General features: G+C 42.9%; 1 protein-coding gene across 6 annotated transcripts in view; it reads left to right on the top strand.

Moving 5' to 3' along the window:
• DAG1 (dystroglycan 1) overlaps positions 1–9,520 on the top strand; it is a 92,295-nt gene extending 82,775 nt beyond the window's left edge. For 5 of the 6 annotated variants that reach the window (XM_020998943.2, XM_020998944.2, XM_020998945.2 and 2 more), the window contains one exon: positions 4,372–7,158. In XM_020998943.2, the coding sequence (XP_020854602.1) occupies positions 4,372–6,774 (2,403 nt within the window). In that variant the 3' untranslated portion in view covers positions 6,775–7,158. Of the gene's footprint in view, positions 1–4,371 lie in introns of all 6 variants that reach the window. The other variant, XM_078152379.1, reaches the window with a different exon arrangement.
• The last annotated feature ends 4,701 nt before the right edge of the window (positions 9,521–14,221 follow it).

The raw sequence follows: 14,221 nt of genomic DNA, 5'->3' as shown, positions 1-14,221 counted from the left end.
ACAAAACAAAACAAAACACAGGATTCAGAGTCAGAAAACCTGGGTTTGAATCCCAGCTCAGCCACTTACGAGGTAGCTGTGTGACCATAAACAAGTGATTTCACTCCTTTGACCCTTCATTTCCATATTTATAAAGTAGGGAAAATAATAGCATTACTTACCTCTTAAGAAATGTCTTGTTAACCTAAGGCACTATATAAATAGAGGTGGTTGTGGTGGTTCTTGTTAAATTAGAGGCTTTCTAAAGTTATTTTTCCTAGAAAATGATCCAAATAATAGCTCACATTTATATAGCCCTTTATGATTTGCAAATCATTTTTCTCATTACAATTTCTAGGACTGAAGTTGCATGTTCCACCTATATTTATGATGAATAAAACTATGTATACTTCAGGCTGGTATCTGTCATTAGATATAGAGTGTATGTGGGTTTGAGGGATGTCTGACGCTAGACATTTGTAGCACAAATGTTTCAATTTTCAAAAAAACAGAAGAATATGGAATCTGCAGGTTGTTAGGATAGTGAGCTTGACTTTGATTGCCAGCAACATTCTATGATATATTATTAAACATATTTGTGAACATCTGAAAAAGGGAGGCACTGATGTCAAAGTCAATGTGCTTCGTCTGTAGATAGCAAGTTATGACAGACTAACCTCATTTTCTTTTTTTTGACAGGATTACCAGACTGATTTAAAAAAAAAAACTAGGCTAAGGTGGCAGTGTGTTATAATAGATGTAGACAGCTGATCTTAGAATCAGGAGAACTTGGGTTCAGATTCAGCTTCTGATACTGGTTATGTGCTCAAGGGCAAGGCACTTGGGGTCTCTCAGAATCTCAGACAGCTCTGAGGTACAGAAGAATTGTCCACCATCCTTGACAGAGGGGAAGGCATTTTTGCATTGTGAATTCCCCCACACTGATGAGGAATATCTGGACAAACAAAACAAACAACTTGACTGGAAGATCTGGGGAATTGGTTTAAATGTAACCATCATTTTATTAAGCATCTACTGTCAGGCACCGGGCCAAACACTGGAGATAACATGGGAAAAAAAAGAAGCCATCTCTGCCATTATTATATTCTGATGGGGAGAAAATTGAATAGCTACAAGGTAGCTTTGGTGGATAAGACACTAACATCCGAGGGTACTGGGAAAGACTTCTTGAAAGATGGGCTGAGTCTTGAAGGAAAACAGGCATTCGAAGAGGTGAAAAAAGAGAACATTAGTATTCTAGACATACACTTGGGAGATGAGGATGTATGAGAAACAAGAAGTTGTTAAGTATTACTAGACTGCAGGAATGGATAGAGGAGAATAATGTTAAAAGAAGGAAAAGATAGAAAAGGATCAGGTTCTTTCTGATCCTAGAGACTGTAAGGAAACCATTGGGATTGATTGAGTGGGGAGATGACCTACACTTTAGCACTTAAGCACAGTACTTGCCGTATTGTAGGCATTTAATAAATGCTTGTTGACTCAACATTAAGGAAATTCGTTTTGGCAGCTGAGTAGAGAAGGAATTGGAGTAGGGAAGAAACTGGAATCAGGAAAATCACTTAGAATTCTTTTGTTATCCAGGCAAGAGGTAATGAAGGCCTTCGAACAAGGGTGGTAGCTGTGTAAGTTGACTAAAATCTAATTTACCTAATAAAACATTTGGCAAAATCTCCAATGCTGTCCTTTGTGGACAAGGTAGAGAGAAGTGAGTTACAATTAAGTGGATTCAGAATTGATTGAATGATCAGATCCAGGTAGCAACCATTGATGGGTTGATATAAACACCAAAGTAAATTTCTGGTAGAGTACCCTAGGAGTATTTATTTAGCCCTGGTCTGTTTTCAGTTATTTTGATGAAGGCTTAAATAAAATGCTTATAAAATGTGCAAAATGATGCAAAACTAGAAGGGAGATAGGTGATGTGTTAGATGACAATATGTGCCAAAAATGCCTTAACAGGCTATAACTAGGGCTAAATATAAAATAAAATTTAATAGGAATAAATATACTTAAAATAGGCTTAAAAATCAACTTCATAAATACAATATTGGCAAAATGGGGGTAATGTGATATGGCTAAATAACAGTTCTCTTAAAAAGATTTGGAAATTTTAGTCTCAGATGCTTGGAGTTTCCTTCAAAGCTCAGCTCAAAATGCTCCCTCTTTCATCATTTATTTCCTGATTCCCCCAGTTGCTAGTGCCTCTATCCCTCAAAATTTCCTAGTATTTTAAAAAAATCTATTTTTTTTACATACCTATATGTAAACATGGGCAGCAAGGTGGTGCAGTGGATAGAGTACCAGACCTAGAATCAGGAAGACTCATCTTCCTGAGTTCAAATCTAGCTTTAGACATTTACTAGCTGTGTGACCCTGGGCAAGTCACTTAACTCTGTTTACCTCAGTTTCCTCATCTATTAAATGAGCTGGAGAAGAAAATGGCAAATCATGCCAGTATCTTTACTGAGAATATCCCAAATAGGGTCACGAAGAGTTGGACATGACAGAAACAACCGAACAGCAACAACATATGTGTACTTGTTTCTATCCTGATAGAATGTCAGCCCCTTGACAACAAGAGATTGTTTAATTGTCTTTTTATCCCTAGCTCCTAGCATGATGCCTGGTATAGAGTTTTAAAATTGCTAGTTGATTGATTTAGTGCAGGTTCAAGAGGATCAACAGCATGATATGGTAAGCAAAAAAATTAGGGCAGTCTGAAGTTGCACTGAAAAACATAGTCTTTAGAACGAGAGGAGATTGGTGTCTTGCTGTACTCTGCCCCCTTTATACCATATCTTAGTATCAGGTATGCTAGCCAGATTTTAGGAAGAACATTGGTAAGATAGAGACTCCAGATTAAACTTTGCAATGATCTGTTGAAGGCCCTGATGCAGTGTAACTTGGTGAAGAGAACAGTTGGTCTTTAGGTATTTAAATGGCTGCCATATGAGATCAGAGTTGTGCTTTTGTGAGTCAAAGGGTAGACCCAGGAGCAGTGGGTTGATAGGGGAGAATGGCAGATGGTAGAGTTGTCAAAAAACAGAGTGAACAGCCTTTGAATGGCATTGTTTATTTTTAGTGAGGCAGTTGGAGTTAAGTGACTTGCCCAGAGTCACCCAGCTAGGAAGTATTATGCGTCTGAGGCTGGATTTGAACTGAGGTCCTCCTGACTCCAGGTCCGGTGCTGTATCCACTGTGCCATCTAGGTGCCCCCAGATGGCATTGTTAATATTAGTGTGTGTGAATATTCGATATAAGTGACCTTAACCAAAAGTCTTCCAACATGAACTTGGTGTCTACTTGTTAGGGATGTTGTAGAGGAGATTCTGGTTCAGGTACAGGATGAACTTGTTGGCCTCTAAGGCCCCTTTCAGTTCTGGGGCTTTGAAGAAACAGAAAACTTTAGAGACTCCCATGTTTCAGACTGTTGGTAGGAGACAGTCTTTTGCTTGATTAAGATTCAGAACAAACCTGAACTTTTGCTTTGTGTTCTCTATCGGGTAACCTGCAGGAATGTTCCCAAGTATGTACAGATGAGAAAAATGACCTGGAGTCTTAGCAGCTGGCCTACCAGTTAGTTCCATTTAAATATCCATGTGTTTAAGCCATCTGGGCCTAGACTTGCTGTTGTCCAAAGACCAGCTTCACTATCTTCAGAGAGGTCACCCCCAGAGTGATGAATTTTTCAGCTGTAGCAACTCTCAAAGACAGTTTACTAGGTCTCAGAGAGGTGATGATCAGCGTAGATGGAGTGCCTATGCTGACAAAACCCTCAGATCCTTGAATTATTAAATGTATGTATGCCAAGACATTGTGTATGCCTGAAAAAACAAAGACTTTCAGAGTTTGTAAATTTATACACCAGTAGGAACAGAAGTAGCTTGACAGAAACATACAGTTGCTTTTTTGGTTATCTTTTCAAGTGCCCTATGAAAAGAAGTCCCAAGGCCCATGCTTATTGCTTTTCTCCACTGCCTCTATAGATACCTATTCATGTTCTCGTGTTTAGGAAATAAGCAAGCAAATGACAGTACTCACCTTTTACTCATCCTCTTGTGACTTAAACAGGACAGATTGCCAATGCTCTGCCTTTCTAGCTCCTGAGATACCCCAGATGGAGGCATCCATTATTAACTTAGAATGGAACATTTTAAAGTGAAAACCCATTCAGGAAGCCCCTCTGCCTCATGATTGAGCCACAGTAAAGCTTGGTAAACCCTTAATTACATGGGAGTTTGCATCTCCAGTAAAAGGCCTGTTATATTTGAATTTAAACCTAGATTTAAATTTTATTAATTGTTTTTAATCTTTCCTAATGCAGTTGAATGGCAAAATTAACTTGCTGTTTACTTGTCTTTTTCCTAGATGTCAGAAGCTGGGAAAGAAGTTTTGCCCTCATGGCTGCACTGGGACCCAGAGAGCCGTATGCTAGAAGGTCTTCCCCTTGATACAGACAAAGGTGTACATTACATTTCTGTCAATGCCATGCACCTGGCACCTAATGGAAGTTACGTGCCCCAAGCTATGAATGTTTTCTCCATTGAAGTATATCCTGAAGATCACAGTGAGCCACAGTCAGTAAGAGTGGCATCCCAAGATGTTAATGAAGCTGCTCCATTTGTGTGTGGTGCGGATGAGCCAGTGACTATCCTGACTGTAATTTTGGATGCTGATCTCACAAAAATGACACCAAAGCAGAGGGTCGAGCTCTTAAACAGGATGAAAAGTTTTTCGGAAGTAGAACTACATAATATGAAACTGGTTCCAGTTGTAAATAACAGACTCTTTGACATGTCAGCCTTCATGGCTGGCCCAGGAAATGCAAAAAAAGTAGTAGAAAATGGAGCCTTACTGTCGTGGAAGCTAGGTTGTTCTTTAAACCAAAACAGTGTCCCTAATATTAGCAGTGTGGAAACTCCAGCTAAAGAAGGCACAATGTCTGCTCAGCTTGGCTATCCTGTTGTAGGCTGGCACATTGCTAATAAGAAACCTCATTTTCCAAAACGGATAAGGAGACAGATTAATGCAACACCCACACCAGTCACTGCCATTGGACCCCCTACAACTGCTCTCCAAGAACCACCATCTAGGATTGTTCCTACACCCACCTCTCCAGCCATTGCACCTCCTACAGAAACTGTAGCTCCTCCAGTACGAGATCCTGTCCCTGGAAAACCAGCAGTTACTATTCGAACACGAGGTGCCATTGTCCAGACCCCAACCCTAGGACCAATTCAGCCTACCAGAGTATCAGATACAGGTACTACAGTCCCTGGCCAGATTAGGCCAACAACAATTCCAGGGTACATAGAACCCACTGCTGTTGTTACACCTCCTACCACTACTACTAAGAAACCAAGAATAACTACTTTGAAACCAGCCACGCCTTCAACCACAGACTCCTCAACAGCTACAACCCGAAGGCCTACCAAAAAACCACGAACTTCCAGGCCAGTGCCCAGGGTCACAACCAAAGCACCTCTCACCAGATTGGAAACGGCTTCCCCACCAACTCGAACCCGGACCACAACAAGTGGCACCACTCGGGGGGGTGAACCCAACAAGCCCCCCTCACTGAAAAACCACATTGATAGGGTGGATGCATGGGTGGGCACTTACTTTGAGGTGAAAATCCCCTTGGATACGTTCTATGATGAGGAGGACACGACTACAGATAAGCTGAAGCTGACTCTGAAGCTCAGGGAGCAGCAGATGGTAGGGGAGAAGTCCTGGGTCCAATTTAATAGCAACAGTCAGCTGATGTATGGGCTGCCTGACAGCAGTCACCTGGGCAAGCATGAGTACTTCATGCATGCTACAGATAAGGGGGGCCTCTCAGCTGTGGATGCCTTTGAAATCCACGTACACAAGCGTCCACAGGGAGATAAGTCTCCAGCCAAATTTAAGGCAAAATTCACTGGTGACCCTGCTTCAGTGGTCAATGACATTCATAAAAAAATCATGTTGGTTAAGAAACTGGCTCTTGCCTTTGGGGACCGCAACAGCAGTACCATCACCTTGCAGAATATCACAAAGGGCTCCATTGTGGTCGAGTGGACAAATAATACCCTGCCTCTGGATCCCTGCCCCAAGGAACAGATCCGAGGGTTGAGCAGGAGAATCTCAGAGGATGATGGAAAACCTCGTCATGTTTTCTCTAATACTTTGGAGCCCGAGTTCAAGGCTGTGAGCATTTCTGTGACAGGATCAGGCAGCTGTAGACACATCCAGTTTATTCCTGTAACAGCAGACAGAAGAATCCCTTCAGAAGCTCCCCCTACAGTTGTGACTGAGAAAGACCCTGAGAAGAGCAGTGAGGATGATGTCTATCTCCATACAGTCATTCCTGCTGTGGTGGTGGCTGCTATCCTGCTCATTGCTGGTATCATTGCTATGATCTGTTACCGAAAGAAAAGGAAAGGAAAGCTCACAATTGAAGACCAAGCAACTTTCATCAAAAAAGGTGTGCCAATCATCTTTGCTGATGAACTGGATGACTCTAAGCCACCCCCTTCCTCTAGCATGCCTCTGATCCTACAAGAGGAAAAGGCTCCTCTCCCCCCTCCAGAATATCCAAACCAGAACATGCCAGAGACCACCCCATTGAACCAGGATACTATTGGAGAGTATACCCCCTTGAGGGATGAAGACCCTAATGCACCTCCCTATCAGCCCCCCCCACCCTTCACAGCCCCTATGGAGGGAAAAGGCTCACGCCCGAAGAACATGACCCCTTACAGGTCACCACCTCCATATGTTCCTCCTTAACAGCAAGTCTTGGGCTTTGAGGGAAGGGGCCTGGAGATCCATACCAGTGTTGTTGATAGGGATTGATGGCCCACACAGTTCATTGCCAACCAGAAATCAACACTTGACCCCAAACACACACCCACATACAGGGCCTGAAAAAACCCTCCCTCTCTGGTTCTTTTACACTACTCCAAAGTGGCCTGGTGAACTTTGGGGAACTTAAAAAAATTTTTTTTTTCTTTTTTCTTTTTTTTTTTCTTTCTTTTCTTTTCTTTTCTTTTTGCCTAACAGCTTTTGTTTGTTTATAGAGAATTCTCCAATGAGTATTTCTGATGGCCAGCTTCTGAAAGCACCAATGGGCACAGAACATGGAATGAATGGATGGATGGACTCACAGATGACACTGGGCTGGGCATTCCATCCCTGGTGTACTCTGTTTGCCTTTAACACTAACTGTACTGTTGTTTTGGTTTTTTTCCTTCTATTCACGTGTGTCTAGCTGCAGGATGTAACATGGAAAAAGTAGCCTAAAGATTAAAATCAAAGGACTTTCAGAAGTTAATGTTACATTTTTACATTTAATCTGCTGTTTACCTAAACTTGTATGTATAGTTTTTGGGTGGGGCTGTGGGGTGGGGGAGGGGGCCCTGCTTTGCTAAAAATAAGCTCCCAGGGTGTTTCAAAACTAGTTAGAGAAGACCAAGGGACAGTATTTTTTATCAAAGGAATCCTATTTTTTCACACAATGTAAACTTTGTTCCTCGGTTAAGCCAGAGACTGATTTGGGGCATCTTTGTGGATTGTAGGAAGAACTCTGGGCACTTCATGTGAGTGAGCTCGCAGACCTGCTGACCTAGCCCTTCCCTGACTCTCCCCTGGTACTGGTGCTGGATAGTCAGAAGTTACTTTACGGGGCCAGACAATCCTCCCTGTGTGCTCTAGGCAAGCTTTAAGGGGCATTAGTTGTTGGATGGAAATATAACTATGAGAGGCAGCAGAGGTGCTGGTGACCTGCTCCTGGTGACCCTGGCGCTTCTGGTGGTGAAAATAGGCCACCAGGAAGTAAGGCAACTCCTGGAAATGATGAGGTAGTTTTAGACCGCATTGACTTCTTTTTTTCTTTCTTTTCTTTTTTTTCCTTTTTTTTTTTATCTTAAAGAAAAATGTGGTTTTTGAAACACTCAGTGGGGGATGTTTTGGTGAAGATGCAATATTTTTATGTAGTGTGATGCTATTTCCTTACTCTCAAATTCTTGGCAGTTGTGTTCTGACAGCATCTCATTCCTTTGTTCTGGCCCTCCCATCCCCAGGTTTCTGGACTCCAACATGCTGAAAGCTGTCTGGTGATTGGGAAGAAAAGTGCCAGCAATATAGTTCATAGTAAAAATCGGTGGACTCTCAAAATCTAATTTTTTTACTAAATTTTTGATACAGTCTCAAATTGTTTTATTATAAAAAAAGATTAAAAATGGTAATGCTTACAGCAGTTTGTATGAGCTTAGCTTCTTAGGGTTGATTCCATGGGACTGATTGCTTTTCACATTCTGACTTTTTTCTGTTGTTGTTTTGATTCTAGAACCATGTCTGGGTTTCTTGCCTTTTTAGGATGAACTTAACTTGTCTTTGTCCTGTGACTTGAGGCACTCTGGAGGTGCCTGCTCACTTTCTCTCTCTCTCTCTCTCTCTCTCTCTCTCTCTCTCTCTCTCTCTCTCTCTCTCTCCTTTTAGACTAAATTGTTTAAGCATGACCTTCTTGGCCATTTGAAAGCTATTTTTGGTACATTTTAGGGAGGAAAATCCTTTGCAATAATGTTTCCCTTCCTTGATGGGGGGGTGCGCAGACTCCAGCTCACTTTGCACACCCAACAGACACTTTTAAGCCATATTGACTGTTTTGCAAAGTATGTTTGTGGGCTGCCCCTGAAGGATGGCTGGGTGGGTCATTGGCCTTCACCTCTTCGTTTGCCATGGGGACATTTTCTACTGTGTTTTTCTTAAAGAGATTTTTCTGACTGGAAGCTAGTGATGTTACACCTGTGTTTGAGCTGGGCAGTTCCTAAATCTGTGTTTATTATGTCGCTCACCAACTTAACCCAGTGGGAGCTGTGAGGTTGATTCCTTGATCCCCTCACAGGAAAAAGGGACTCTAGGGACCTGGCCCTTCTTCCAGAAGCATTTTGGAGGCAAAGGATCTCATGAAGGGAGCCCAGTAGATCAAGGCACATTTTGTGCAGTGTTGGGTCATATCTTGAGTGAGCCCTATGGGCTGGGGATGTTCCCAGCACAAGAGTTAGGTAGCACACATGTAGGGGCCAGATTTGGTCCAGTTACCCATTGTAGACTCCAGCAGACATTATGTGGCCCCTTGCAAAAATAAATAACATTTCAAAAGCCCCAGAGCAAGTTGTTTGAGTGAAAGGCCTTCCAAGTAGCCCCGTTGCCCCAGCAACCCCACCATTCCATCCCAGCCATGCGCAGATGGGGCAGGCCTGGCTCTACCTGTCACCATAGAAACTGGAGGCGAAGGGGCAGTGAACAGAATAATAATAATAATGCTGTTTCAGCCAACCTCCTTCCCGTTTGCACCAGGGCTGCCTCTTGTCAGCCATCAGGCACTGTAACGTGGAGAGCAGATCTTATTAAAAAGTGTTCACCAACAACTGATGTGTGTTTATTTCCTTACATATGATTTTAAGAAGATGTGTTTTCTGCATTCTGTATAGAAACATATCAGACTAAATAAAAACAGTGTACTTTACTATAATCCTGCTGGCCTGAGCTGTTCCATCTGGGCACCTCGCCTTGTCAGATCTTTTTTTCTCCATTCAACAATAGAAGCAGCCAATGCCAAGACCAATCAGTCACATCAGTAGGATGGGGTGGGCCAGCACCCATACAATTTTATAGCATCTTGAGCTAGGGAAAGAGAGGTGTTAATCTGGCTGTGTTGCTGCTCTCTTCTAGAATTCATCCTGTGGCAGGCATGGAAGTGGAAGTGAGTAGCTTGTACTTAATTTGGGTATGGAAAGATCTGATTGTGGTCAAGTTGTAGGCTCAAGCTCTCTGTGCAGCCCAAGTTCTCAACCTTGAGGAAAGGGCTATTAGGCAAAGATCCCTCTTTCTCTGGAGTCTTAGGGAGGTTTCTCTCCTGGTTATCTGTAAAGAAAATATAGGAGAAGCAAAGGTGAAGGCTTAATCACAATTGTGAAATTTCATTATTGTTTTAATGAGGGATTGAAGTGTTCTGTGCATTCTAGAGGCCAAATAAGTATTGGTAACACTTGTAGCATGATGTTTTATGGATTTTTTAGCCTAAAGTGGACAACTTCTCAGGGGAGGCAGATGAAACATAAAGAACTTCCTGAAGGGCCAGTTTGAATAAATGACCAGTCAGTTTATAGGATTGAAAGTTGAAAGTGAGTCCAGACCCCTTCTTTTACAAATGAGGATACTTCTTTCTGGGAGAGGGGAAAAATGACTTGTCCGTGGTTATCCAGGCAGAGAAATTAAGTAGAGTTGGGATTCTGTAACAAGTTACTCTATCAGGGAAGCTGCTGGGTGTCTGCATTTAGATTGGTTTCTGCCTCAGTTAAAAATTGATCTGAGGGTTGGAGATGTTCACTTGTAATTGTAAGAGTTCCTACAGTCAGCTCAACAGAAGCTTTGGAAGTGTCAAGACTGCCAGGTGCCCTCAATTTGCGTTCATTCAACGAGTTAAAATGTGTTCTACACAGTACTCTGCTAGGTTTGGTGAGTGAATGATCCCTGCCTTTAAGGAATCCAGCCCTTTAGGGAGGATAACATATGGACACATGAAGAAATGAGAATGAAAAGTGACAGTCACCAACAATAAACATTAAGTGTCTACTATATGCCACACACTGCTAAGTGCTGGGGGGGGGGTGTACAAAGAAAAAAGTCCCAGCCATCAAACTAAGGGGAAAGACAACATGCAAATAAACCATGTGCACACAAAATACGGCATAAATTAGGGATAGTTTCAGAGGAAAGAGACTAAGATTAAGGAAGACTAGGAAAGGCTTTCAGAAGGTGGGACTTGAGCTGAGATTTGAAGTAGATGAGGAGGAAAAGTATTGAGAAGAAAGAGCAAGGAAGCCAGTCACTGGATTGCATGGAGATGTGAGATAGCTGTAAGGAGAAGCCAGGTTATAAAGGGCTTTAAAAGCCAAACAGGATTTTTTTTTTAAATCCTAGAGTTGATAGGATACTGCTGGAGTTCATTGAGTAGGGTGGTCAGATGGTATTTAGGAAGATCAAATTGACAGAGTGGAGGATGGACTAGAGTAGGGAGAGACTTAAGAATGTTAAAGTGCAAATGTGCCGTGGGTTAATGCCCCTTTGTGCCAGGTACTGTGGAAAGAAAGTATGGTATTGAGGGTGAGAGAGCGTCCTAAGGGTGCAATACTGTAGTGATGCAAGGACTGCAGTAATCTCACTTCTAGGAAGGGTGATAGTGATCGGAGAATCTCGGATTACAATGACATCACGTGTCATGGTATGGGTCCTAAGGGAAAAAACATAAATGTTGAAACTAGCCAGAACTTACAACCACTTTCTTCTGGTCATGTGACCCTGGACAAGTTACTTCTCATCTCTGAGCCTCAGTTTCCCATTGTGTAAAATGAGAATTATCTCACCCTGTCTTCCTCATAGGACTATGATAAAAAAATAAAACTGGGAAGGCCTTGTTATGGTTATAAAAGTGTAATAGCTCATTTCTGTAGTTGATAGGGCAGTGATGTCAAACTCAGAAACGGAGACCTGCAGGTGCTTACTGACTTAGAAAACCGCATACTGACATTTGTGTTTTATTATATTTTTACTTTGTTAAATATTACCCAATTACGTTTTTTGTCTGATTCATGTGCTCCTCAGGAGTGTCTCTGGCCTTGTTAGGTATTTGATACCTCCAAGGAATTGCAAAGGGCTTTCATTACAGCTCCCTGATATAGGGAATAAAAGTAGTTAATTCTTATTTTAGGAAATATGTGGGATTACGTCCAGGGCAGGGCAGCCAGAGTGGTGAAGGAACTGAAGACCAGACCCCTCAAGGGTCAGTTGAAGGAAGCAGAGCTGTGTAGCCTGGGGAAGAGAAGGCTTAAGGGAAATAGGATAAACCGCTTTTGAGAATTTGAAGAGTTGTAATGGGAAATAGGGACTTGGACTTGGCTACTTGGCCCCAGAGAGCAGAAATAGAAGTTATAGATGCAGGTTGCAGGAAGGCAGATTTCAGCCTGATTTAAAGAAAACTTTCTAACAGAGTGTTCAAAAATAAAATGGACTGCTTTAGAAGGTACTGAATTTACTACTGTAGGTCTTCAAATCAAAGCTGGATGACCACCTGTCAGAGGTATAGAGATGATTCTATGAATGAGAAATTGTTGAAACTGGGTAGGGAGGTCTGATGGCTGAGTTTCCTGTAAGATGGATCATACATGAGGTAAGGGCAGGAGAAGAGTCTTCATCCCTAAAGGGATAGAGTGTGGATATGATACTGACCCTATGACTTGGGGTCTTTAATACATTTAAATACATTGTAGAGAGGGGAGTTTAAGTCTTTTTCCACTCCGCAGGGCACTGTGAGAGGCAGTGTATGTATGGGTATGTATGGGTCAGGAATGGAGATCTAAGGCGCCAAGAATAGGAAGGTGACATGATTTGAACCCTATTCCAAACTGGAGAATATCTAGGCCTGGTTCTGTCCTGCCCCCAAACCTATTTTCCCCCCAAATCTTTGAAATAGTTGGAAAAGCCTTTATGGTCCAAAAAATCATTAGTTCTATTGAAGTAGTGGTGTCAATAGCCTGCTCAGCAGAGTTATGAAGGCAGTAGGCAATAGGACCTGCTGGACCTTGTTTCTCCATGGGCTATTCTTGGTTGGCAGTCAGCTAAATTTACCTTCAGTGCAGGGCTGGGCTGGGTGGCAGGTTAATGACAGGCTGCTATAAGTAACTTTCCTTCAACACTCTCATTTGCTGCCTTGTTTGGTCTGCTTCAGACCTTAGCTGCTCAGGGAATCAGGATATTGTTGACGTTTTCCCAAGGCTGGGCTGTGCATCCCTGTTTTCCACCTCCATACCCAGATATATGCCTGTGGATCCTTTCCTGGAAAAGAAATAGCTGTGGCTTGAACCCCTATTTACATGGCTGTGGTCTCCTGGGAATGGTTTGGCTTGGGGGGAGGGGGTCTTCCACTGAATGTCTGTAAAGTCACCTGGGCAAGAGAGCCTTTGTTATTGGACACAGGATGTGTATGATGGGAGTTGAAGCATAATGAGGAAGAAACAATGTGGAGGGGGAGGTGAAAGGTTTCTGCCTTTCTGAAATTCAGGCTTGAGGAAAAATTATTCGACCTTGGCAATCAGGAGAAGCAGTATATTATGTTTAGTAGGTAGAGCCTGGGAGTGCTGTCTCTGCTATTTACTTACCTTGGGCAACTCACTTCTCTTATGTTTCTGGAAAATGGTGGTGATGGTGGTGGTGGTGGGGTTGGACTGGATGGTCTTTGACCATTTAGGTCCTTTCCAGCTCTGACATTCTAAGACTTACCCTGTGGACTGAGGTGACAAGGCTGTTGCTCAGCCTATGAACTAGATACAGGCTTTTACAGGCAATAGAGATGCCGTTGTGCTGGGTGGGAAGCCATTGGCAGGAAGGCTTGGGGAGCAGGAATGGAATTCTGGAAGGAGCAGATCTGGAGGGGGGTCTGTGCTAGGTAGTGTCAGCACCCAGGCAGCAGGACTTCGATTTTCAAGTTCATTTTCTAGCCTGCCTTCCCCTCATCAATTGGCCCAGTGTCTTTATTGCTGCTCTTCCTAACTCCCTGTGTTTCTTTCCTGAACCATTCCATGCTCAGAGTGCTCTCAGCCTTACTCTAGGCCCAAACGGTGCCAAAGGGCCTTGCTGTCTCAGACTAGATGGACAAGCCCAGTTGGGTACAGCTAAAAGTGACTCTCATGAACAGAGTAAATGGAAATAATGAGCTCATTCCTGGGAGCCCAGCCTAGTTACAGGCCAATGTAAAAGTACTTCCTTAAGAATTAGGCCGTCTCTGTGACTTAACTATGGTCAAGACTCTTTGGATGAGAAGAAACTGTGAGAACACCTTTTTAAAAAGTTTTTAGAACGGGGAGGAGTAACCAATGTGGGAACGCCCAAAGATGGACATCTCTAAAGCTCCCTCATTTTGGAGATGATTAGGCTAGACTCTTCCTTTAATCCCCCATCCTCTTCTAAGGCAGGATGCTAATAGGGTTATCCTTTATCCACCTGTTTTCTCCGACACTCACTCTGGCCTTGCTCTCTCCTCCCTTCCCGGTTTAGCTCATAGTCCCAGGGAGCTAGTCTAGACTGTCCCCTTTAAGGGAGTTTTTGTCTTTGGGTGGAGTGAGCAGGAAAGGCTGTCAGGAAAGAGCAGCAAATAGACACCTAGTCCTCAGGGAAC

This window comes from Phascolarctos cinereus, unplaced genomic scaffold (genome assembly GCF_003287225.1).
Source record: "Phascolarctos cinereus isolate Bilbo 61053 unplaced genomic scaffold, phaCin_HiC Scaffold_4;HRSCAF=312, whole genome shotgun sequence".
NCBI classification, from domain to species: Eukaryota; Metazoa; Chordata; class Mammalia; order Diprotodontia; family Phascolarctidae; genus Phascolarctos; species Phascolarctos cinereus.
Note: the sequence above shows the minus strand (reverse complement) of the source record. Positions and strands in the feature narration are given on the sequence as shown.